The sequence below is a fragment of the Oreochromis aureus genome, linkage group 14 (genome assembly GCF_013358895.1).
Source record: "Oreochromis aureus strain Israel breed Guangdong linkage group 14, ZZ_aureus, whole genome shotgun sequence".
NCBI classification, from domain to species: Eukaryota; Metazoa; Chordata; class Actinopteri; order Cichliformes; family Cichlidae; genus Oreochromis; species Oreochromis aureus.
Genome location: NC_052955.1, coordinates 1,972,567 through 1,998,850, shown reverse-complemented (window position 1 = coordinate 1,998,850; position 26,284 = coordinate 1,972,567). Strand labels below are relative to the sequence as shown.

General features: G+C 46.2%; 2 protein-coding genes across 7 annotated transcripts; one reads left to right on the top strand and one right to left on the bottom strand.

Annotated features, from left to right (window-relative positions):
* Positions 1-759: 759 nt before the first annotated feature.
* On the bottom strand, positions 760-13,249 carry rnaset2l (ribonuclease T2, like). Of its 6 annotated transcripts, none has more exons than XM_039622306.1 (10): positions 13,180-13,248; positions 12,965-13,082; positions 12,524-12,725; positions 12,185-12,252; positions 10,865-10,922; positions 9,830-9,897; positions 7,634-7,747; positions 7,171-7,219; positions 6,214-6,288; positions 760-1,076 (listed from the first exon to the last, which is right to left on the bottom strand). In XM_039622306.1, exons 3-10 carry the CDS (start codon positions 12,713-12,715, stop codon positions 873-875), a joined length of 828 nt encoding a protein of 275 aa, XP_039478240.1. In that variant the 5' UTR covers positions 12,716-12,725; positions 12,965-13,082; positions 13,180-13,248; the 3' UTR covers positions 760-872. The 6 variants fall into 6 exon arrangements, with proteins under 6 accessions (XP_039478240.1, XP_039478239.1, XP_031607714.2 ...); XM_039622305.1 differs by having other exon boundaries at positions 12,965-13,079; XM_031751856.2 differs by having other exon boundaries at positions 911-1,076; positions 6,185-6,288; positions 12,965-13,079.
* A 1,562-nt stretch (positions 13,250-14,811) lies between these two features.
* On the top strand, positions 14,812-22,830 carry LOC116329769 (cytochrome c oxidase subunit 7A2, mitochondrial). Its single transcript, XM_031751851.2, has 4 exons — positions 14,812-14,962; positions 19,723-19,809; positions 19,895-19,979; positions 22,638-22,830. The coding sequence occupies exons 1-4, from the start codon at positions 14,948-14,950 to the stop codon at positions 22,694-22,696; spliced, it is 246 nt and encodes an 81-aa protein (XP_031607711.1). The 5' UTR covers positions 14,812-14,947; the 3' UTR covers positions 22,697-22,830.
* The last annotated feature ends 3,454 nt before the right edge of the window (positions 22,831-26,284 follow it).

The window sequence follows — 26,284 nt, the reverse complement described above, 5'->3', positions numbered from 1 at the left end:
TGTCACGGGCTGGGTTGTCATAGCAACGGATAATCGATGCAGTCAGCTGATCAGATTCTGACAGAGGACGGTTATTTTAGCTGCTCTGAGCTGAGCGGGGATGTCTGCGGGCCTCCACCATTGTGCAGCTACCAAACGCTGCAGCTCCTGCAACATCCAGCAGAGGCAGCAGTGAGTCAGTCCCCACAGACACACTGTTCGGTCTCTGTGGATAATTTCCTTTTTTCTTTTTTTTTTAAACAAGAACACTTTCATAACTTGCCTGTTAAAATAATATTAAGGCTTAAAGTTTGCCTTATTAGGGGCGTGGCCTCATTGACTGACAGGTAGACTGTGACACAGGTGGCTGTAGCTGCTAACGGCTTGCTAGGCTTCACCTGAGCTGCACTGTTTGTGCTGTTGGAGCTTTTTTAAAAACAATTTTTTTTCTAATGACATCATGTGACCAATAACGTGGCTGCTGTGAGGTTACTGTAGTAGCAGAACGTCCACGAAGGCGGAGCTCCAGGTTTAGTGCAGTTTGAGGATTGGCTGTTAGTGAGCACTGATTAGCAGGTACCTGTGTGACAGCGATATCCAGGTTTTTAAGACAAGTGGTCACTTTCTACGTGTTCCACCTCCCCGAGTGTGAAAACCTTTTGATCTTTTTAAGCACAAATAAAAGAAAATCCCTTGAAATGAAACCAGCAGACATGTTTGCCGTTTTCTGGACGACATCATTGACAGGAAGTGACACAGCACTAAAGACGTGACAAGAGAAACTGTAAAAATCACTTTATTTTTTTTCCACATTTAAGCTCTTCAGACACATTTCTTGAAGTATCTGGGGTAAACCCGCTGCTACTCAGGCTCCACCTGTGATGGTGGTGGCGTTAACCGCAGGGCCGCTGTGGCCGCTCGTGGTTTATGGGGAAGTAGTAGAAGGGCACCTGGTCAGGACAGGGGTGCCCCGGGGAGGGTACCGGCCGTGAGCCGGGCTGGGCTTTCAGGGAGTCTTCAGCATCGGTGCAGAGATCGCAGCCTACGGTGAGATTCCGATTCAGGCGGATCTTCAGCTGAAACCACAGCTCTCTGTCCTGGAGGAGAGACGGCACACTGAGCTACTGACTGCTGCTCCTTACCTCAGCGAGCACGACATGAACGGAAAGTAAGACTGAGCTCCGAGGTTTCCTGTCTCTGTGGCATCGGTTCATGCAAAAAGACGACATGAAATTACACATTTTTGGATGTAAAATGCACTATTACAAAAATGTAACCAACGTCGACAGACACACAGCTGGTCCTGAATTTTCTAAAAACGAAGTTACGACGGGCCATGTTAAGAAAAAAATAATTTATCATCATTTCGAACATAATGTGGGAATGTGCAGATTACATTTGTCGTACTGCAGAATCAGTTTCAGTTGCAATGATTTCTCTTTCAGCTCAAACAGAGACGAAGCAAAAACAAACGTGGAAGAGTTGGACACATTTGTACGGACAGATGCGAGGTTATCAATGGTTACGGCCTCGTGCAGTAATGGAGACGTATGATCGGTGTGTTTCAATTTTGTAGAGAGTTTGTCAAACGTGGCAGTTTGTCCTGAAACAACGGTAATTTCCGCATTTCAGCTCCTGACTGCAGCACAGGAGTACAGGACGAGCAGCAGAGCGCCGTCTGTGTTTCAGTGGATTTACCGTCAGATGGAAAAATGCTGAAGCGACTGTTTGAGAAGCATGAAAGCAGTTTGTAATGAGCAAAGTGCAGGCGGAGCTAACACTGAACCAAAGAGTGGACATGAGTGTAAATGACTGTGTCATCAGGGTAAAGTTGTGTTTCTCGTCCAGCTCGTTATTAAAAACAGACTGAAACAGGCCCCAAAGTTGGATGAAGGTTTTGTTTTAATCAGTCTACATTAGCGTTGGACTGTAAATGTAATAAAAGTTACATCAGCTTCTGGCTGGTTTACTGACCAAAAACTGTAAAATGACCATTTTCCATGATTATCTGAAAGCCTGTTAGTGTTTCAGTGATGGTGAAAGCATTAACACTGAGGCTTTAAAATGCAAATCAGATAGATAACATCACATGCTTTATGCTCTCTCATCTTTCAGATTTCTTCAGAAATTCCTACAGTCTCACATAGAGAAAGCCAGATGTGGTGAAATCTTACATCAAACACAGCACCGACTCTAAAATCGAAATTCCAGAAAAGGCAGTCAAGGATGCAATAAATAATTTGTCTGTTCTGCATCTGTAAACACTCCTGTTTGAACATGTGATTAGGTCTAAACATGTTTATGAGGTGACTGTATGAAATATGAAAGTCTTCCAAGTAACTGGCACCATCTCAGCTCAGCCTTGAAAAAACTGAAGGCAATGCAGTGGTGATCCTGGCTGCACGCTGTGTATAAAACACAAGCTCTCCTTGGATCGTGGAGGGCCGGCTGTAAATTATATTTGTTGGAAGAAAAGATCTGAACTGAGCAGCATGATCCAGATCTGACCAGTTTCACTCAAACTTTAATGGATGGAGGCCTCGTGATGTCAGCCAGAGCGCAAAACTAAGAAAACTCAGCGGTCAGCGGCTGGAAGAACTCTGAGGACACGACCAGCCTCACGAGCCGTCTGATTGGTGGTATCTGTGTTTGTGAGTGTTGTGATTGTTGGTAACCATTTAACACCGGGGAGAGCTTACAGAAGGAATTCTTCTCCCACGCTCAGATCGACCACAGAGCCTCTTTGTGTTTGAAGCTTTATGATGACATGTGACCACAGAAGAAAACAGTGCTAGCTAAAGTGAAGTGAAGTTCAGCAGCAGAACATGTTCAGGAGAAATGATGGGAACATCTCAGAAGCCAGAGATGGATCCATAATGTGCTCAGCATAGGTTAGCATAAAGACCGGGAAAAGTCAAAGTAAACTTTATTGTCATCTCTGCTATATACAGTTCAGTATATAGAGAGACGAGACAACGAGGCTCCAGTTACAGCAGTGCAAAAGAAAAGTGTTAAAACTGGAAGCACAGCTGCACTAAAAGACGGACACCCCAACCGGTCTGCCTGTGTTAAACGTTTTCTCTAATCAGGTAAAAAATAAATCGTCATTCACCTGCACAGGGGGAGGAGCTTTCTGTAACTCACCTGTTTAAATTATATTAAGGCTTAAAGTTTGCATTATTAGGGCGGCTGTAGCTGCTAGCTGCAGCTAACTGGAGTCCCTGAACTGGAGCTCTGGACCATGTTTGGAGCTCATGTGATAAGGCAGATGATCAATAGTGGGTCAGCGACCCTCTAAAAGGACCACTGCCACTAGGGCTTTCCTGGGACTCTGCACCATTTGGTTTTAGAACTGAAGAAGCTTAAAGACGTACAGACGCGTTTCTTTCCAAGCTCCTTAGACTACGATGACCTGGATGACTGAGAACCGTCACAGACACATCACGCCTGCTGTGATCCATGTAAAGAGTTCGCAGCCTCAGCTGGTCTGCTGGCAGCTAGTGGTGGGCGGATCGATCCAAATATCGATAGTATCGATCCCAAGTCGGGATCGGTATCGGATCGATACTAGCCTGGTTAGATCGATTCTTTACTTTGAGTTCTGTTTGCTACGCTGTGCTTTCGGCAAAAACGAAACAGCCAGGTCGCTGGACTCGCCGCTCCTGTGACAGCGGAGAGCAGGCACACTTTGCTCCCCCCCCTTATGTTTCGGTGTTGCGCTGACACGTCACGTGACTTAGACACTTTGGGGGTTGTTAAGTTGTTTACATATTAATAATATATATTGTTTTTGTTGTTGAGAATTTTAATTGTCATTTTTTTTTTTTTTTTTTTTTTTTTGTCTGTCCCATTTGGTTCTTAAGCCGTCAGAATTGTTGTCTGAAGACCAACAAGGATACCAAATGGATTTATTTTGCCAAATGGATCATCATGGCATTGCCGTATTGGTCCATTTGATCAAACTTTGTTGTTATTATTTATTTTATTTTCAGTTGTTACAGATGGGACAGACATGACGGGGGGATAGGAAAGGGAGAAAGAAAGAGAGGAAGGAAAAGAAAACAGAAGGGAAAAGAGACAGTGAGAAAGGGCACTTATAAAGACAAAGAGAAAAAAAAAAAAAATCTCCTGGATCACCTGTTGAGAGAAAAGAAGAGAGACAAGCAAAAAAAAAAAACAAAAAAAAAAAGCAACATACTAAACACAACACCATCACGTTAATCTAGCTAAGTGTGAACATCAGTAAATACTAAATATTGAAAGTTGTTGTGCAGCACGCAGGGACAGACAGCGCACAATGTGCTTTGAAGTAGCAGCTAAGAAAGGTGTAGTTTATGTCTCACGAACAGTGAACACCCGTGTGCACACCTGTGTGGATCAACGCGCTTGTATACAAAAAAAGGTTTCCCCATGTAACGGTCTGCTAGAGGGTGTGGAGGCCCATAGCCCCGTCCCCAGGGCATGAAGCAGGCATGGAGGAGATCCAGGCTCCAGACATCCAGAGGACCCAGAGTGCGAGAGCCCAAGGAGTACCACCGGAGGGGCATCCGTGCCACCTTCCTGGGAAGGGCTGAGGAGATCCCCAGACGAGGGGTCACCCAGTAGCCACGGAGCAGAAGCCAGAGGGGCTGCACTGGCGTGCCCGCCCGGCTCTGCCGGCAGCCAGCTGTGCCAGAGTGAACCGAGTTGCAGGCCCCGAGGCCGGAGGCCCGAGGGCCCCCTTTGCCCCGGAAGAGGCCTGACTAATTGTCATTTTTGTATTATAGTTTATCAACAGTATTTGTTTTAATTTGTTTACTGGTTTGCGTGCACTTAAGATTTAGAAAAAAAAAAAAAAAAAAGATCGCCACCACGGCAGACCCGATGGCATTTTCATGCTTCGCACATCATTTATTCTTACAATAATCCCACGGTTGCTGTAATAGTACATTCAACGGCTGCAGCTGTCCGCTGGCAGCCGTACACATCACCACCACCAAACCTGCAGCGGCATCGCAGAACACGCCCTGCCACATACCCCTGCCAGCTTCACCCCACCCTGCGAGCAGGCGAGGGAATCGGCCCGGACCGTCGGCGCCCCATTCCCCGGCCCAGCGACGGGAACTGTCCACTCTGGTGGTCGCCCGCGCCTCCAGTGGAAGCCCGGGAGCTGGCCTGATGGCCACCCATATGGCAAGCAGAGGCGGCGGAGCAGGAGTGGAAGTGAGCCGGGCTCAGAGGCAGCTGGGCAGACGGCCAAAGCGGACAGCATGCCGCCTCAGGCAGGACCCCGCGCACCTCCACCTCCATCTCCAGCTTGGCAGGTCCCGCTGGCGCCCAGCCTCCGGCTCACCCCCGAGCAGCGGCTGTCCACCCTTACAGTGATCACACGGTTGCTGTAACAGTAGCCTACATTAAACGGCTGCAGCCCTCCTGCTGCCAGCTGTACACATCAACACCAAAACAACAACAGCACAAGCAGCGCACAGGTTTTAAGCCGGTGAGGCATGATTGTAGATGCAATGAAGGTGAGTCCATCTCACCTGCAGCAGCATCGCAGACCACGGCTGCCACAATAATAAAGCATTTTTATTTAATTATAAATTAATTATTTCTCCTAATTATGTCCCGTTTTTTAAGTAATTAATAATACAAAGGAAAAATCACAAAAAAACACTTAAGGTCATGAAAATTAATTGCGATTTAGCAATTCAATGAGGCATCCACCTGATTTATTGAAAAGTATCGGTATCGGTATTGGTATCGGCGATACTGGCCCGTATTTACTTGGTATCGGATCGATACCAAAATAGGCAGTATGGCACACCACTACTGGCAGCAGGAATAAAGGCTGATAAACAGAATCACTGTGTTTGGTTTGCTTTGTTTCCTCGAGGTCTTTATGATCATAGCTCAAAAGTGTTTGTGGTACTGCTTTGGTTTTACTGCTGCTCATTCAGTTTTCATCCACTCTTTGCACGTAAATCACCACAAATCTGTTGTTCAAGCTCTGCTTTAAATCTGCAGTCTGTCAGAGTCGTTGGGGTGATTTTAATTCCACACACACTGAATTAATTAAAGCTCTGATCAGTGTTAGTGCTGTCAGGGTGTTAGGATGCGAGACCGGAACTGGAAAATATTGGAGCCGGTTTGTTTTAGTGTTTCAGCCAACAGCAAAAAAGAAGAAACGTGAGAAGCTGAAGCAGAGACAGTGCAGCAGATTTACTCTGAAGGAAGAGAGCAGCGCCATCGGACCTGCTCATCCGTGATGCACTGGATCTCCAGTTTGTCCCCAACGTGTGGAGCCAAGACGCTTTGCACCTCCTCCACCTAAACACACACACACACACACACACACACACACACACGTGCACACACACGTGCACACACACACACACACACACAGATCCATGAAGGCCTGAAGATGTCAGGTGGTGTTTTTAAAGTTCCTGAATATAAGTTGTGATTCCTAATCTGCATTTGAAGATCACTGAAGCGTCATCACTACAGCTCTGATCCAGCTCAGTGCTGACAACCATCTGCTGTAAACTTACCTGACCTGAACAGCAAGGAAGGAAACAGGAAACACTAACATTTCAAAATAAGAGCGTGGAGGCTCATCATCCTGTGAGCTGACTGAGGATGGTGCTCTCACAGAAAGTTGAGTCATTAAAGTAACTGAGCTTTAGTGGAAGATCATACTTAATTTTAACTTTAGACTTTTAGTTTAAATAACACGTGGAACGATATTTCAAAGCTGACCTGCTGATTTCCAGCTCTGTGGTTTTATTGATGGCTTTGCATGATTCTGTGTTCAGAATAATCCTACTTTAGCTCATACTGGGCTTCACTTCATATGAAACAAGACATGTCAGCTCCTCCCCCTTAAAGTCAGCTGTTATTCTGATTGGCTGCCCCTCGTAAGCAGCATATTTGAACAGCAGGTGGGTGAAGCATCCTGAGCTTTTGTCTGATGAGCTCATTATCAGAAACTTTAGTTTAATCTGAACCTCTAACTGTGGAACAGGAGCTGTAAGACACGAGAACAGCTTTAAGGTGTTTCTGACAAATGATCAGCAGAGACAATAAAAGGTTCAGGTTTTTTAACCTTTTAGGAAAAGTCGGAAGTTGAATTTGGCTCACAGGTAATGATGACATGAGAGGCTTTGAAAAATCCTTCCCCAGGTAAGAGTTGGATTTGTTGACTGTTACCTTGTAGGGTCGCTCACAGGACGGAGTGATGCCGGCGTCCTCCAGCAGGCTGCAGACACAAATAAAACGTCACTGTTCGTTTCAGAGTTCACCTGAGCAGCTGTGTGGCGTTCAGGGACTCCACCGTCGTTCCATACAAATAATACACAGCCGGACATCTTAAACCTCCAGCTTCCTTCCCTCCTACTCTGACTTCCAACCTCGTTCCCTTCCTCATCTCCTTATCATTTGGCCTACAGAAACTGCCGTCACACTACGATGCGATCTGTAACGACGATTCTGCCTGACAGTAATTATCGGCCCTGATGAGACGTGTGGAAACTTGGGGATATTTGTGAACCGTGATCCTGTGAGCGGATTTCACATCAGAAAGATCAGGATTCAAATTGGCGTTTCCACAGAGCACAGATGGGAACGTTAGGATCGACCTCGGTGTCTCAGTTTGAACAAGAGCTGAACTCACCTGTGGATGTAGAACTGTGCTCGCAGTTTGATGCAGACCTGGAAGTATCTGAGCGGAGAGTTCATTCCTTCCACGCACGCCGCGCACGCTCCGTGTTTCCTCCACTCTTCCCTCCTGACACACAGAAACACGCTTTAGGAGGAAAATCACAACCCGAGTGAGTTTACAGGGACACGTTCTGCTTCTCCTCATTTTCTAAAGCCTTTTTAGTTACCTTCACTTCCTCAAGATGGCATTTGCTTCCTTTCCTTCTTTATCCTTCCTCTCTTTTTCCCTTATTTCCTCATTTCCTGCTCTAACCTTTCTACACCCTAATTTTTCTTCCTTTTCTATAACCCTAATTCCTTCCTCACACTTTTTCTTTACTTCCTTCACTCCCTAATATTCCTAACATTTTCCTGCCTTTAACAAACCTTTCCTTGCTATCCCCCTTGTTTCCTTCCTTAACCTCCTAGGACCTGGTGTCCACATATGTGGACATCACATTTTGGGTTGTCTAGACCAAAATACTAAATTTTGCTGTACACGGGCCTGATATCCACTTACTAGGACATTATACTGCCACTGTTCTATCGAAATTTAAAGCGAATGTCCTGATATGTGGATCTCATTTTTCCCAGAAACAAAAATCACGTAATTCTTTGTTTTTACATTCTATCTTCTTCTTTTGTCCCTAGCTGGCACTCAGCAGGGGAGGTTGTCCACAAAGCCAATACGTCGCTGTGGGTGCCGTAGGGTTTCCATCTTGGTCAACGATGCACTTCCAGGCCTTGTGGTCTCTTGCCTTCACCTTTGCTTGCTCGAGGGTTAGAGGTCGTTATTTAAGGTCGTCTTCAATTTGCTTGATCCAAGTCTTCTTGGGCGCATCACGCTTGACTCTCCAGAGGGCGGGGTGCTGCTGCATCAAGAGGCGATATGGCAGGCGGTGGTTGCTCATGCGGCAGATGTGGCCAAACCCTTGCAGTCATCGCTTCCTAATCAGCTCTTCCATCGAGGGCTGCTGGTGACATTGACTACGTATCACACTGTTGCTGAGACGATCATGGAGGGACACTCGGAGAATCTGACGCAAACAGCGCATTTGGAAGACTTCGAGCTTGTTGAGGTTGTGTTTGAGGATGACCCAGGTCTCCGACCCATAGAGAAGAATGGGCAATACCAGTGTACGGTACAGGCGGATTTTGGCGGTGAGGGTGACATTTGTCTTCTCCCAGATGCACCATCGGAGGCAGGCGAAAGCCGCCGCCGCTTGACCAATTCTTGAATCTATTTCTGCTGTTGATGCCACTTTCTTTTCTTGAACCAGAGAGCCGAGGTATTTGAATTCACGCACTTGTTCGATTTGCACACCTTCGAGATGCACGGCGGCTGGCGACCTGTCACTAGTAAGGACTTTGGTCTTCTCGGCACTGATCTTGAGACCATATGGTTGAGCAAATTAGGTGACGTCGTGTAGAACATCAGTAGTCTCTGCATCATTTTCGGCAAAAATGGCGCTGTCATTTGCGAACATCAAGTTGGTTGCAGATTGGTCATCAGCGTACTGGACTCCATGGCGGCCATTGAAGGTCCTGCGCATGATTGCATCGATCACAGTGTTGAAGAACGGGGGATACTACATCACCTTGCCTGACACCAGTCCTGATTTTGAGTTCTTGAGATAACCATTTCGTATGCGCACAAAGCTGGTCGAGCTGTGACTGATTTGAGGAGGGTAATGATCTTCTTGGTGACATTATCTGCTTCCAACATTCTCCACAGGGCAGTCCAATCGATGTAATCGAAGGCGGACTTGAAGGCGATGAAGGCAACCACTTTTACATTCATCAGGTCCCACTCAGCCCAAATAGCAAAGAGAAATTAAAAATGCATGCCATGAAAGAGTTCAGGCCTTAGGAGGTTAAGTCTTTTTGTTTGTGACCTCCTCTTTTTTACTTGAACTGCCTCCTTTCATTTCCCATCTTATTTCCTCTCATGAATGATTGTTTCCTTTCCTTCCTGAAATCTTGAGACTAACAACTAAAAGCTCAAACTGACAATGGAAGTGTTTACAGAGGTCGTAGATTGAGTGAAAAATAGGCTCATATTTCTGATACACTTTTATAAAATGAGATGTTAAAGGCATCGCCCCCTGCTGGACATTAGGAAGCACAGCAGCTTACTGCAGGACGTTTGTGTGTGAGTGAAGGTGAGTACCAGAAGTGGAAGTTGGACTTGAATCTCACAAATGACGGCCAGAGTTCAGTCAGCTCCGCCTTCAGCTCCTGAAAAACAAGAACGTCAGTGTGTCTGTGTTTGATGTCCACACAGAGATACCTCATTGGTCACTGCAAGATGAGCCGGCCTTCTGATGCATTTGCATTTATGGCGGCAGAGTCTATCCGGTCTGTAAGTGATGATGTATGAATCCTGCTTCCGGGTCCAAACTACTCTGTTTATTAAGGCTGTTGTGTTTTTAACATGTTTTAATGCTTTGTAACTTGTTCTATTTAATCTGAACAAGCCTGTAAAAACAGTCAGTGATCACTGTCGGCCTCTCTCTGCTCATTTTAAAGCTCAGTTTTTAAAACCCTTACGATGTAACTACAGTCCAGTCCATGCAGCAGTATATTAATGACCTCGTATTGATCACGTAGCATATCATTATATAGCAGCTAGCCCAACTTCAGTAACCCTACAAACGTCACTGCTGTTTAGTTTTCTGTCTTCATTTATGTTGAAGTGATAGCAGAGCTGTACGTTTGAATGTTTCAGAAATCTCTCAGTCAGAACATGCTATATCATGTTTAGGTGGAAGCTAGCGAGCTAACTTCCTGCTAACTTCTAACTCTGTTAAATTTAATAAATTCTGTTTTCATGGATGCCTGGATGTTAAACTTAATTGTTACACCTGGTAAAGCAGCAACGCTGACAGTTTGTAACTCTCAGTGATGCTCTGTGTTCATCCTGACAGAGCACAGAACAAAAGGCAGAAACATCCAAAGAAGAGCTTTGACTGTCCTTCAAGAAGCCTGAAGAAATGTTCCTGAAGAGCCTCACAGACGTGACAAACAGCTGCTTCACACTGAGCTGTAGGATGAAGCACTCCAAAATGTCACTTTCAATCTCGTTAGAACTGTACAAACTCAGTTTTTGTGCATGTTTTTCCATTTAAGTTATTTCCAAGTATGTTTGGAAAGAAATGAGGGCTTCCTGAAGACCCTTGCAAAGTGCTGCATAACCAGGACTCACCTGGACGTCAGAGGGGAACATCGGCCAGCAGTCGCAGCGGTTCTTCGTGTGGAGAGGCCTGCAGGCACAAACAGGAGCAGCCAATAAAATCAACAGGACAACCCAGGGCAGGGGTCTGCAACCTTTTATACCCAAAGAGCCACTTGGACCCGGTTTCCATGCAAAAAAAAACACTGGGAGCCGCAAATACTTTTTGACATCTAAAATGAAGATAACACTGTATATATTGTTTTTACCTTTGTGCTTTGTGTGAACAACTAAGGTGTGTTGCTTATGAAATCCATGAAGTGCTACAGAGAAAATTAAATTATATTTACGTAATCAACACATTTTGAACTCTTAAAGAAATATAACAAAAGGAAAGACACCAAGCTGAACTAAAATGATCCATGTAGCAAACAAAACTGTTGTCAGCCGCCACCCTTATATATCGCCTTTGGGCTGTTGGAGCCTTGATCTGACTCTTAAAAAATAATTGGAAAAAAGCACTATGCTGCTGAAAATGAAAAATAGATATTTGCAAAATTCTGCCTAAATATGTATTTTACCTGGTTAATGTGTGCGGCGGGCGTGGTTTGCAGCGCTGCAGGGGGCGGCGGACGCACCTGCGACACCCGCAATCACGCCTCGCTGCCTTTACGTCTGCGCTATCTGTGCTGTTGTGTTGGTGGTGGTGTGTGTCGGGCTGTGAGCTGAAAAGCTACAGCCGGCTGTATGCGTGCAGCAACAGTGTGTGTGAAAGTGCTCAATAAAGAGATGCTCAAAAGCATGCTCATGGAAACATCGTCGGGTCTGCCGTGATTTGTTTACAATGGGACTTCTGCTCCTGAACCTCTGCGCACAGAGTCCGCAAATCGGGGCTGTCAGTTTACGAGGACTGTCAGTTTACTCACGGTGTTTGTTTGTCTTTATCATAGTTCACGGTGGAGAACAGCTGCTGACATAATGTGGATCCGAAGATCCATAATTGGCCTACCTGGGGTGAAAAAGTCTCGATAAATGCACGGCGTTTCAAGGCGGGTACACCGGCTTCTGCGAGTGTGACTCTTATTTTGAGCGATGAAAAAATAATAGAATATAATTTTATTTTTATATTTCAAAATCACAACAATCTTCCAATTTAGAACTACGAGTTAAAAAGAACTAACATAAATAAAATACACTTCAGCTAAATACTTCTAATTTATTTGCCCAAACCAGGCGGAGCCGCAGTATAAGGACTAAAGAGCCGCAGGTTGCCGACCCCTGACCCAGGATCAATAACACAGATCAGTCTGAACACTGGGAGTAATCTCAGCTGTTAGAGCGGGGTGGGGTTACCAAAGGCCGTGGATGGTCCAGTTGTTGACGGTCGGAGGAATCCTGCAGAGACTCACGTTGTTCAGAGACTGAGGCACAGACAGCATGTTAGACACCACAGAAGAAGAACTCACCAGTCATTTCCTTCCTGCCTTCTTTTTTCCTACCCATCTCCATTCCTACTCTCTTATGACTCGTTTCCTTTTCAGCCTCATTTCCTTTACTTTGCCTCTTCCTGGCCTCCCTTCTTAAAGGAGACAAACATGTCTTATCTAAATCTGTCATCATTTAAAGGATATTTCGCAGCTTTTACTCTGAAGGGGAACGCCACCATTTCCTGATGCACAGCCCAATGCTCACCTGACAGAACGTGCCCGGCCATTGCAGCGTGAACAGGAGGCACTTCCAGGTGCAGAAGTTGTGGTTGTCCAGGTCACCGTGGCCATATTTGTAGTCCTCCCAGAGTCCTTCCTGTGTCACAATGATGCCAGGCAACAGGAACAGAATAGCAGGACTCAGACTGACCAGCAGGGGCAGCAGTGAGCAGTGCATCTCCTCCAGACTGCAACACAAAACAGCTAATTACATGTCTTTTCCATTACTCTCTTGAGACCAACTACGCCCTACACCGCTGCTTCCACTGGAATCAGCCGGGTGGTGCTGATCATCATCCGTGTGAGCAGCTCTGCAAAAGCAGAGGATTTGGCAGCTTGCTGTAAGGAGGTGAGACTCAGACTGTTGCTCCATCAGTCTGGGAACCCGTCTCTGCAGCGAGAGATTATTCACCAGCAGGAAACTCACCTCGAAGTCAGACCGTCAAAACCCACAAGCTCCTTCTCAGACTGTCGGGCCTCAGTTAGCAGGTGAAAGGTTAAAGTTCACAGCAGCGTGATTAGTGAGGTTGAGGTTTGCAAAGCTGCTGAACAAAACACAAGACTTCAGGATCAGACCAGATGGGAGGCGATCGCTCTCCCTCATGCAGCACTTTACCAAACATCACGGCGCTGTCTCCTTACCTGTGTTGGTGATGGAGGCTCTGAGGTGGAGCTGGGTGGCTGCAGCTGCTGCACTGATCAGCTCTGACAGTTTCACTCAGATACTTCACAAAAAGCAAGAAGTGAAACTCAGAGCTCAGTGTTTCTGAGTTTAAACAAGCTCTGAGTGCTCAGGGGAAGCACAGGCTGAGCTTCACTTCCCTCCACCTGACAGAGGTGGAGCAGTTTTAACCCTGGGTGGCTGTACAGCCTCGAGGACTTCTGCTTTCACTCAGCAGGTCTTCATGTTCCCACATCTGCTGACTCTCACTGTAACCCTCGCCTCATTTTTCTGTTTAGCTGTGGAGACAAAGTCACCCTCCACCATGCAACACAAATGTTTCTATTCTCTTTTAATGTACTTGAGTACATTCGTGATAATCAGGATTTAGATTAATGATCATTTGTACTCTCATGTACTAATGTTATGTTTAGCTGTACATTAAAATAGGTGCTAGCAACGTGGTGCTACTTTTTACTTCCCTACTCTGAGTTCATTTCAGAGTCGGTACTTTTTCACTTCTACTTGAGTAAAGAAGTTGAATCAGTACTTCAGGTTATACTGGAGTATTTTTAACACAAGTATCTGTACTTAAGTAGAATTACAAATCCCTCTGCCATGAGGTCCCATGAGTGATGAAAGCAGGTTAGCCAAGCCGGCTGTACTGCAGGACTGTGATGAAGCTCTCGGCACGGCGGCCTGAGGCCTGAACCTGAGAGGAAGGCTCCCTACTGTGTGCTCGGTCTCATCAGACCTTCTTACTGAGTGCCTTTGAGCCCAGAGTCATTCCCTCTGTTTGTCCTGATAATTCAATTCAGTTTTATTTACACAGCTCCAAATCACAACAGTCGCCTCAAAGTGCTTTATACTGTAAGGTAGACCCTACAATAATACATACAGAGAAAACCCAACAACCAGATGACCCCCTGGGAAGGAAAAACTTTTAACAGGAAGAAACCTCCGGCAGAACCAGGCTCAGGGAGGGGCGGGGCCATCTGCTGCGAACGGTTGGGATGAGAGAAGGAAAACAGGATAAAGACATGCTGTGGAAGAGAGACAGAGATTAATAACAGGTATGATTAAATGCAGACAGGTGTATAAACACCCAGTGCATCATGGGAATCCCCGGCAGCCTACGTCTATTGCAGCATAACTAAGGGAGGATTCAGGGTCACCTGGTCCAGCCCTAACTATATGCTTTAGCAAAAAGGAAAGTTTGAAGCCTAATCTTGAAAGTAGAGATAGTGTCTGTCTCCCGAATCCAAACTGGAAGCTGGATCATAAGAGCATGACTTTCAGATGCTGTAGACAGTTTATTTTGTAGGTCTGACACTTCCTCTTTTCTCCTCCACTTCCTTTTTTGTGTTTCAACTAAAACAATGTTGTTTGTTACTGACAGAAAAAAAGAGGCTAAAGGAAGCTGTGACGCGCACAGACACACTGCTTCGTCCCTTGAAGCCTTTACCTGTTTGTTTTTCTCTCATGAATCATTCAGAGGTCCACAAAGCTGGAGAAGTGTTGCTCAAGAGCACTTAAGCATTACACCAAAGCCTGACTGTTTGGGTGGCTCAAGACTTTTGCACAATGCAAAGCTGCAGCTGCAGTGTCATGTTTACTTCCTGCCGAGCGCAGACAGTTTGGCCTCTGCAGCAGATCGTAGTTTGGCAGCGTGTCAGAAACACTCTGTGTGTGTGTGTGTGTGTGTGTGTGTGTGTGTTGTGAGGTTGAAGAGAGGCAGCACAGCTCGACATGAATCACCTCGTGGTAACTACAGCTCTTATTTTTCTTATTTTTCTCACACTTGACACAAACAGCAGTGTCTGTGTGTACGTGTGTGTGTGTGTGTGTGTGTGTGTGTGTGTGTGTGTGTGTGAGCTTCGGCATATCTAATGTGAGTTAGACGAGCTGAAGGGCAGACAGCGCGCAGAGCGCCGCGATCAGGCCTGACCTTTGGATCAGCAGCTCAGGTTTACTCCGTCTGCTTTATCAGTTTTTAACGATAGAAGATCTGTTTACAGGCTCCAGCAGGGTTTCCACCTCATTTCTCTCACACACACACCTGTTGCTCACCTGTTAGTCACACAGTGCAGCTCAGCACGTCCACAATGACGCACACACAGCAGCAGAGAGAGAGTGGCTATGTTGTTTCCTTCAAATGTTCCTAATATTCTGTCCACCTCATTAACACAGGGGCCAGAGGTGTTGCATTGTTTGGTATTATAGCACCAGTGTGTGTGTGTGTGTTTGTTTGTGTGTACGTATACAGCATGTCACATGATTTTAAAGGCTCATGAAAAGTGCTGCTGAGAGCTCTGACGATCAGATCGAAGGTCACCAGAGTACGCAGGAGTGATCTCTGTGAGCCAAACATCTGTACAATACCCTTAATGTGGCCGCGTGACCGTCAGCAGACAGCTGGCACAAAGCAGGGGTGTCAAACATAAGGCCCGGGACCTGGAGTTGGCCCGGCACAGACCGAGTTTAGGAAAATGTGAAGGAGGGCCGACCTTTTACAGGCTTTGCTCCTGATAAAGACCAGAACAGCCAATCATACGTCACCAGAGTGATGTTATGGAAACCAGTTCTTTACATACAGTGGGTCCACAGTATATAAAATGAGGTCACAGTTACAGGACAGTCAGCAGTGTTTTTATCACTCAGAATAACAGAGACCTGCTGCTGAGCTTCGATATCTCAGGCATCTCCACACCAACTGTGTCAAATCAGTTTGACGTCCCCGGCACAAAGGCAGGGTGGCCTTAGAAGGGGCGGGGCTAAAACAGCTTGTTTCAGACTGAGCAGCTGCGCTGAGGTCCAAAGTGAGACAAAGAAGGATTATTTTGAACTCTGAATAATGCAAAGCTGCTGTAGCAGAGTCCAAGGAGTCAATGAGACGCTGGACGGGTCACTCAAAGCCACGAGGACCGATCACAGCCACAGATATTCTGACGCAGTTTCTTTCTGAACATCTTCCTGCTGGATTCCTGCTGATCCACTGGCTCGTCCACTTCCTGTCAAAATCCTTTTCTTCCAAAAACTGCAATAAATCACAGGGAGAGAGAGAAAGGGATAAAATAACTTCTTCAAGAAAGAAGTCGAGTCCTTAGAGCACCGTGATGGATGACTGAGAGTTTACACACACATAAAGAAACTGTCATTATTCCAGTAATAATATTATTATCATTATAAAGTTAATGGAAGAAAATTAAGGCGCTGCTTCCAGATAAAAACATTTTATCTATGACCTGAAAGAAAACAGCACAAACGTCCTTCAGATTTTCTCACAGTGTAGCCGATACTGTGCGTGCTGATTGGTCGGTTAGGTCCCCTGATTGGTAACAGATGTCAAATGTCAGAGCAGCGTGGTTTCAGTGAGCTGGACTGAATGCAGGATAAATATCGTCAGCCTGAAACGCTCTCCCGTTGCACTCATCATTATCTCAGGTTAGCCAAGTCAGCTATCGGTGAAATCAGCTGCAGTGTTCATAAATCTTTTCCTGTGTTTGTCCTCCTGACATCCAGCAGGGCTCCGCTGACCTGCTCAGGGTTTCACTTTCATTCATCTTCCTCTTCATGTGGAACTTCATCTGTCTAATATATCGAAAAAAGAAATCTTAAAGCAGAAAAACTATAAAGCAGGGATTTCATTTTCCACATGTGCGAGTACGCTCGGGTTCCAGAGACGCCAACATTACCGTCAGATGCCGAGCGAGCGGCTTCTCGAGGGTGCGCGCGGCTTCATCCATCTACGTTACGCACGGCGTAGAAGGAGGAACAACCGCTCAGCCGTCCGATCTCCAGCTGCGCGCGTTTGTGTTGGAGGATGAGACTCAGGCAGGACAGAAGAGACCGGAGGACGTTCCATAAAATATTCTATAAGCACAGAGATGGTCAAAGATGGACGTAACCACGGTGACCTCTGGGTCGGCGACTCATTCTGTCACCGTCTTTTTGGGACGGCACGCTTGTCAGTTCGACCTGAAACAAGCGACAGAGGCCGTAAACTCATCAGGAAAGTGTTTACAGAGGTCAGAGGTCAGCTTCTGTAGGACCACAGCTCTTTAACACAAACTAATTCGAGCTTAAAGATCCAAGTTTCCTCAGATTAACCCTGCGGACGTGTTCCTGAAGCCGTCGTGTTTTCACCTTTACCTGTGAGGTGTATCCAGCTGGAAACAACCTCGTTCTCAAGTTACATTAACGACTCCCGTCCAGGTGTATGAGCTCTACCTGACCTTTAACCTCTTTAACCTCTGAACCTCTCGCATGTTGTGTTAGGACTGCACACACATTTCTTTCTGTTCATCTCAGCTCTGAGAATAAAACACGTGCGACTGTTTGAGTCCACGAGCAACGACAGGCTGGAGCTCATGTTTCAGAACCACCTGACAGCAAACACACACACACACACACACACACACACACACACACACACACACACACACACACACACACTTCCTCTGACTCTGGATAGGTCTAAGCATCAGTTCCAGGGTTTGTGATTGGCTCTCAGCGCTGTCAGTCACGCCCCTCAGTTACCCGAGGTGACCTTACTAGACGATTAAAAAGTCATGCAGCGTGCTTAAAGACACACTGCTGCTGCTGCACAGTCAGACGAAATGACAGACAGGAAGTTGATTTCAAAATAAAATCCCCCCCACCCCTCACACACACACCAAGAAAACAAAAAGACAACTTCTTCTTCTTTAAAGTTGTTAAAGCTGAAAGACGCGTTCAAACGACACGAGGACGAGAGGCCAGATGTGTTTTAGCCACGTCAGACCATTAACCTGATCCCAGACGAACTGGGTCTGACTGCTGATGATGGACGAGCGACCAGTGAGGGCCGCGTCTGTCTCAGCATGAGGAAAAAGGAAGCGATCACTTTCAAATGTCAGATTTAAGATGTAAAAATAAACCAGGTGTGAACGACCTGCCAGATGAACAGAATCAACCTTCTGGGATTTACTGACCTGGATGATCGAGACAGTTAATGTTTTATTTCCAGACAAATGAAAGCTGTAAGGAGACATTTTAGTGAGACACTTTAATGTTCAATTAGTACAAAACAAACAAATAAACAAGAAAACACTCAGTTGTTTCCTAAAATGTAGTGTTTTGTTTTTAAATTTCAAATATTGTATAACAAGACTAAATTTTTCCTGAAGCCTTTCATTGAACACACTGGTCCTCTCTGTGCACACATGCAGACATAAGTGTACACATTAGTGTGTGACTCTCTCACTGCACTAACACAGCATGTTGCTACTCTCTGCTAATTTTACCTTCATATTAAATCATTTAAAGAACTTATTTTAACATTGCACTCAACGATGAAGGCAGGAGGGAGGAGATAGCTCAGTAGGTAGAGCCTTCGCCCCATGATCGGAAGGTTCGGGGTTCAAATCTACCGAACGGCTACCCTGAAGTACCCGTGAGCAAGGTACCGTCCACTTCACTGAGTGGTTGGGTCAAATGCAGAGAGTAATTTCCCTACAGAGGAGTAATAAAATATACAAAAAAACCCCAAGTCCTCCCTAACGCAAAATAATCTCCATTATATTTCTTGATGTCATATACGTGGCCCCCGGGCCGCGGGTTTGACAGCCCTGACAGCAGCCGCTCATGGCCTGGGAAACAGAGCGATTCTGAAATGAGCCCAAAAGCTGAGGACATTATTTCTACATGGGGTGAGGTCTGTCCGGAGCATGAAGCTTTTGGGACTTTTGCTTAATTAGGATCGGGAATTTTAATGAATTTGAGTGAAGCAACGAGTGTGGATACTTATTAGTTTACACTGGAGTGCAGCTGCTTGTCTTGGAGTCCATCTGTGTGAGGACAGGGGGTCACACATGTGTGCTGCATTTATTTCAGGCCAAATATTCTGGATTTAAAACCCCCGGAAACACCCCCGACTTTCACAGTGAATACAATAACTGTTTGTGTGGAAGTGTGGGAATATTTTCAGCACAGTTTCAGTCCTCACGGAATAATCAAGGATAATCAATGATTTTTAAGCAATTATTAAAAAAACAGGGGGGGGAGTTGTGAGTTTGGCTTGGTTCGCTTTCATTTTCTCTGTTCTTGCACAGCAGCTTTGTGCTTCCAGGTGGCTCCTTCCTGGACCACAGGAAGCACAGACGGGTGCTTCACAGCTCTGTCGGGTCAGCCAGAGGCATCAGGGTTAGGGTTAGGCCCTGAGCCCGGCCTCCAGGCTCAGGACTCAGGTGTTGTTAGAAATTTAAAGCAGGTGATACAAAACCTCCATGGACAACTTTTTATAGCGTTTTATAACCACCTTGACTTCATTAAGGATAAAATTAGGGGCGTGGCCTCTTTGACTGACAGGTGGATGGTGACACAGGTGGCTGAAGCTGCCAGCTGTCTGCTGGGCTTCACTTCAGTTAAATGAACTGGACCTGTGGACATTTCAAGCAATACCACGGCTGCTGTACATGCACAGTACAGACGATTGACAGGCAGGGCGATCTTAACTTCACTCTGCTGCTTTTCTGTGTTTCCAGAAACTTCCACTTCTGGCCAGCCGAGCCTTCAGCAGCTCTGCCAGACAGCTGAAGAACAAGGTCCCCGAATCCCAGAAAATCTTCCAGGTAAGAGCGATTCATCACCTGTCCAGCCAGCCTCAGGTGTTTCACACGTGTAACCCGAGCACACGTGTGTTTCCTGCACTTACAGGCGGACAACGGGCTCCCGGTCCACATCAAAGGAGGAACCGGCGATGTTCTGCTCTACCGGGCAACCATGACGCTAACCATCGCAGGTGAGGAACGCTGCAGCAGGTGCATTTCTACGGTGCAGGAGGACAAAGCACGCAACACGTGATAGAAACGAAGCATGTGTGGAAACACAGCTCAGAGCTTTGTGGATGTTTCATCTGTGAGTGTTAGCAGGGTGCAGCATGAGCATCAGACACCTGACCTGATTTCAGGTTGACTCATGGGCACCTCTGGACCTTCCAGATGTTCTTATCATCTACAGTGGCTTGCAAAAGTATTCGGCCCCCTTGAACTTTCCCACATTTTGTCACATTACAGCCACAAACATGAATCAATGTTATTGGAATTCCAGGTGAAAGACCAATACAAAGTGGTGCACACGTGAGAAGTGGAACGAAAATCCTACATGATTCCAAACATCTTTTACAAATAAATAACTGCAAAGTGGGGTGTGCATAATTATTCAGCCCCCTGAGTCAATACTTTGTAGAACCACCTTTTGCTGCAGTTCCAGCTGCCAGTCTTTTAGGGTATGTCTCTACCAGCTTTGCACATCTACAGACTGATTCTTGCCCATTCTTCTTTGCAAAACAGCTCCAGCTCAGTCAGATTAGATGGACAGCGTTTGTGAACAGCAGTGTTCAGATCTTGCCACAGATTCTGGATTGGATTTAGATCTGGACTTTGACTGGGCCATTCTAACACATGGATATGTTTTGTTTTAAACCATTCCATTGTTGCCCTGGCTTTATGTTTAGGGTCGTTGTCCTGCTGGAAGGTGAACCTCCGCCCCAGTCTCAAGTCTTTTGCAGACTCCAAGAGGTTTTCTTCCAAGATTGCCCTGTATTTGGCTCCATCCATCTTCCCATCAACTCTGACCAGCTTCCCTGTCCCTGCTGAAGAGAAGCACCCCCAGAGCATGATGCTGCCACCACCATATGTGACAGTGGGGATGGTGTGTTCAGAGTGATGTGCAGTGTTAGTTTTCCGCCACACATAGCGTTTTGCATTTTGGTCTCATCTGACCAGAGCACCTTCTTCCACATGTTTGCTGTGTCCCCACATGGCTTGTGGCAAACTGCAAACGGGACTTCTTATGGTTTTCTGTTAACAATGGCTTTCTTCTTGCCACTCTTCCATAAAGGCCAACTTTGTGCCGTGCACGACTAATAGTTGTCCTATGGACAGATTCCCCACCTGAGCTGTAGATCTCTGCAGCTCGTCCAGAGTCACCATGGGCCTCTTGGCTGCATTTCTGATCAGCGCTCTCCTTGTTCGGCCTGTGAGTTTAGGTGGACGGCCTTGTCTTGGTAGGTTTACAGTTGTGCCATACTCCTTCCATTTCTGAATGATGGCTTGAACAGTGCTCCGTGGGATGTTCAAGGCTTGGGAAATCTTTTTGGAGCCTAAGCCTGCTTTAAATTTCTCAGTAACTTTATCCCTGACCTGTCTGGTGTCTAAATCCAATCGAGAATCTGTGGCAAGATCTGAAACCTGCTGTTCACAAACGCTGTCCATCTAATCTGACTGAGCTGGAGCTGTTTTGCAAAGAAGAATGGGCAAGGATTTCAGTCTGTAGATGTGCAAAGCTGGTAGAGACATACCCTAAAAGACTGGCAGCTGTAACTGCAGCAAAAGGTGGTTCTACAAAGTATTGACTCAGGGGGCTGAATAATTACGGACACCCCACTTTTCAGTTATTTATTTGTAAAAAATGTTTGGAATCATGTATGATTTTCATTCCACTTCTCACGTGTACACCACTTTGTATTGGTCTTTCACCTGGAATTCCAATAACATTGATTCATGTTTGTGGCTGTAATGTGACAAAATGTGGAAAAGTTTAAGGGGGCCGAATACTTTTGCAGCCACTGTAAGTCTGAATCCTGTCTATAAATACTGCTGTGGTTGGAGTTGCTGCGTCTTCTGAAGGCAGCAAAGAAACAAAAACAATCAAGTTAAAGTTTTGTTCTTGTTTTTCAATCAAAATGAAAACCTTAGCCTACAGGATGCAGTCCTGGTCTTTATGCTAAGTCTGTCTTTGCTAAGACTTATTTCTGTTGCCCCAAATAATCTCCAGTCTACTTTAAGTAAAGAGCAGCAGTATTCCCTCAAACTGTCCGGGTCGTCACTGACAGCACTGACAATCACAGATGTAACTGTTGATGGTTTTCAAGAGGAGGAAGCGCTTTTACTCGCTTGGCGAGGGTGGACAGCAGCAGCTGGGCTGGAAGTCCAGTCCAGGCGTGCGAGCTCTTAGAGTACATCAGGTTCCCATCGGAGTGTTCCTGTCCCTGACGTGGTCTCATTAAAAAGTCTCATTGTTTCCTGTAAATAACTGCACACATGTCCTGATGTTAGCCTGCACCTGCTCCTGATGGTCCAGGCCTCGCAGAAAGAAGACTTTAGGAAAGTCTGTAACTTGGATGGACGAGGAACAGCAGGATATGACCACAGTTTAATACATTTATTTTTTGATGCCTTTTAAAGGATTCAGGGTCACATCACCAACAAGAAGGATACTTACAGATAGTAAGACGGTTGTAGCTGATATGAGAGCAGGTGGGTCAAATGTTCTGGCTGAGGAAGGTGAAGAGTGTGAAGGTAATAAGGTTTAAAGAGGAGGTGCAGCTGAAGAAGGTCTGAAAGATGGGAGCGTGCCACGGTGAGAAATAAAGTGTTGGTTTGTGTTCTGTCCACAGGAACCTGTTACTCTCTGTACTGGCTCTTCATCGCCTCATTCCCTCAGAAGAAGGAGTAGACGAGGAGGAAGAGGAGGAGGATAAGAGCCTCTGGCTCGGTCTAACACTAATATATGTTGTGTGTAACTCTGCTTGATTTATCTCTGCATATCTGTCCTTCATCAAAGATGAAATAAAGAAAATATCCAGAGTTTTTCATTCGTGTGTCTGTGCAGAGAAAGTAGGGAATTATTTTCACAGCTAGTCCTTTCATTCTTTCATTAGCTGATGATGATGATGGACAGCTTGGTGAACGCTGGAGCGAGTCAGTAAAGGGAATGTCTCCATGCTAAACGGCTTCATAGTTCAGACGTCAGCTGCCGCTCGTTTTATCGTTGTGGGAGGAGATTCTGCAGATGCTTCCACATTAACGAGTTTGATCTCGTACCTGAAGATCTGTCAGCGCTTCTTGGACTTACTTACTGACCCCTTAATCGTGAGCCGGCACGGCACAGCGTCATGCGTTCAGTGCACAGTGAGGACTGCTTAGACCTTTAGGAGAGACCAGACTCGGCGACACCGCTGGACCTGACGGAGGACGGACACTCTCTGAGGAACTTCACGTTTTGAGGGTCTGCGAGGAGTGAAGAGGCCGTCCACGTCCACGGTGAATGACTATCACAGAGGTGGAGGCCTACGGCAGCAGCTTTAACCACCTACCATGAAGATGAGATTCCTTCCCAGACAATTCAACCCTCAGTTCTCCTCAATCCATCTGAGCCTTAATGGCTCACATGATCAGTTTGGATGCGACAGTGTTAAAGAGTATCGTTAGACTGTTATTGGTTACAGCTGCATACTAATATTTACATGTTGTTTCACACTTCAGTGCAGGCAGGGTAACAATGCTAGGCCCTGTTACAAACACACTTTGTCTGACAACATTTATCCAACCAAACGATTACCGAATAGCCGAAGCCTCTGATGTCTCACTAAACGAGCCATCGTTATCATCGGTGACGTAAACTGCTTTTGCGTTAGCAACAGACCTGCTAAACGTTAGCTGATTGTTTCTTCTTCCAGATCTACTCTGTGTTTGATCAGGTGTGATCACAGTTCACTGACGTGTTCGATTTCCACAGAATCGTGTCTGTTTTTAACGCCCGAGTGCTGGGAGATCACAGACATCCAATCCTGATTCTCTCAGTCGTTTGTACTGCAGATGATCAAACACTCAAAGTCTTCACTGTTTTCGGTGAACTCCATCATCATGTGATGTCAGTAGTACCGTGCTAATTCAAAGGTAATGAGTTTGTTACCCAACCCTGATGATTACAGCGCCGGACCTGGGACTGTCCATCGGGTCTTTGTCATTCCAACCATGTGCAGTGGTTCAGTCCACAGTGAAGGGAGACAACGTCCCTCCAACACCATGGTCCTCCATGGTCAATCAACACAGGACTACGTAAAGTGCAAAGTGTGAAAAATTGCAAAAAACAAAACAATAATGCAACTCCAGACACAGCAGTGCAATAGAAATGTGCATGACAGTGAGCTCTGCTGAAAGTAACTTGGTGAACGAAGGTGTCTGTGTGTCTGTGTGTGTGTGTCAGTGTGTGTCTGTGTGTGTGTGTCAGTGTGTGTGTGTGTGTGTCTGTGTGTGTGTGTCAGTGTGTGTCTGTGTGTGTGTGTGTGTCTGTGTGTGTGTGTGTGTGTGTGTGTGTGTGTGTGTGTCTGTGTGTGTGTCTGTGTGTGTCTGTGTGTTTGGGTGTCAGTGTGTCAGTGTGTCAGTGTGTGTGTCTGTGTGTGTCTGTGTGTGTGTCTGTGTGTGTGTGTGTGTGTGTGTGTGTGTGTGTGTGTGTGTGTGTGTCTGTGTGTTTGGGTGTCAGTGTGTCAGTGTGTCAGTGTGTGTGTCTGTGTGTGTGTGTCTGTGTGTGTCTGTGTGTTTGGGTGTCAGTGTGTCAGTGTGTCAGTCTGTGTGTGTCAGTGTGTGTCTGTGTGTGTCTGTGTGTGTCTGTGTGTTTGGGTGTCAGTGTGTCAGTGTGTCAGTCTGTGTGTGTCAGTGTGTGTCTGTGTGTGTCTGTGTGTGTGTGTCTGTGTGTCTGTGTGTCAGTGTCAGTGTGTCAGTGTGTGTGTGTGTGTCTGTGTGTGTCAGTGTGTGTGTGTTTCTGTGTCAGTGTGTCAGTGTGTCTGTGTGTGTCTGTGTGTGTGTGTGTGTGTGTGTGTGTGTGTGTGTGTGTGTTCTGGAGTCTGACGGTCTGGGGGAAGAACCTGTTTCTCAGTCTGCCAGTGAGGGTCTGGATGCTCCGGTATCTCTTTCCATGGATGCAGCAGGTGTGATAGGTGTCTGTGATGGAGGAAGAGAGGCTCGATGATCCTCTCAGCTGCTCTCACTGTCAGTTCTAGGGTACTGTGATCCGATACGGTGCAGTTACCATCCTGACAGTGATGCAGCTGCTCAGGACGCTCTCGATAGTCCCTCTGTAGAAGGTGGTGAGAATGGATGGAGGGAGATGGGCTTTCCTCAGCTTCCTCAGGAAGTAGAGACGCTGCTGGGCCTTCTTAGTTATAGAGCTGGTGTTGAGGGACCAGGAGAGGTTCTCCACCAGGTGGACACCAAGGAATCTGGTGCTCTTGACGACCTCCACAGAGGATCCATCGATGTTCAGGGGGCAGTGATCTCTCTGTGCTCTCCTGAAGTCAACAATCACATCTTTTGTTTTGTCCACGTTCAGAGACAGGTTGTTGACTCGACACCAGTCCGTCAGCTGCTGCAGCTCCTCTCTGTACGCTGACTCGTTGTTCTTCCTGATGAGACCCACCACAGTCGTGTCATCGGTGAACTTGATGATGTAGTTCGAACTGTGCATTGCTGCACAGCTGTGAGTCAGCAGAGTGAACAGCAGTGGGTTGAGCCCAAAGCCCTGTGGGGCTCCAGTGCTCATTGTGGTGGTGTTGGAGGTGCTGTTACCGATCCAGACTGTCTGAGGTCTCTCCGTCAGAAAGTCCAGGATCCAGCTGCAGAGGGAGGTGTTCAGGCCCAGCAGGCTCAGTTTTCCCATCAGGAGGAAATGTAACCATTTAAATCAGCTGTGTGGGATCAAGGACACATCTAAAACCTGCAGGACACCGACCCTGAGGCCTGGAGCTGCCCCTCCCCGTCATTACAGATTATAGATCATAGATTATAGGCACAAGAAAGAAATTGGAGAAAAAGGAGAAAAGACAACCTGTTGTGCTCAACTCCAAACTATTAAACAGCTGGAATAATTAGACGCTGAGGAAAACTGTGGGCTGAACGTCTGTCACACGAGACAGACATGTCTGTTGATCATTAGAAAGAATGCAGGTTTGGCTGTACTTCAGACCTCAGCTCTGCTCACACTGCCAAAGATGTGTTATTCAGTGTCAACACTCAGTGGAAATATTAGAAAATATTCAAATAAAGGAATCCCAGAGACAAACTATTTCACACATGAAACAGAAAGCAGCACAGCCACATGTTCAGCACATAATGAAATAATAATGATAATAATTTTCCTGCTGTCCTACCGCAGCCTCTAAACTAGCAGTTTATTACATGTGTAACTTCATTAGCTAGCAGATGTTTGCACATCTGAATAACAGGATGTCAGCCTGTTTGTGCTCCAGCTGTTCCAGAGCACGAT

Coding starts and splice junctions, on each gene's coding strand:
- LOC116329769 (XM_031751851.2), top strand. Junction 19,810..19,894: donor AATCCCAGAAAATCTTCCAG/GTAAGAGCGATT, acceptor CTGCACTTACAG/GCGGACAACGGGCTCCCGGT. Junction 19,980..22,637: donor CATGACGCTAACCATCGCAG/GTGAGGAACGCT, acceptor TTCTGTCCACAG/GAACCTGTTACTCTCTGTAC.
- rnaset2l (XM_031751854.2), bottom strand. CDS start 12,715: ATGCACTGCTCACTGCTGCCCCTGCTGGTCAGTCTGAGTCCTGCTATT. Junction 7,748..9,829: donor AAGTCCAACTTCCACTTCTG/GTACTCACCTTC, acceptor TCTGTGTGTCAG/GAGGGAAGAGTGGAGGAAAC. Junction 1,077..6,213: donor AGTGCATCACGGATGAGCAG/GTCCGATGGCGC, acceptor TCTCTCCTCCAG/GACAGAGAGCTGTGGTTTCA.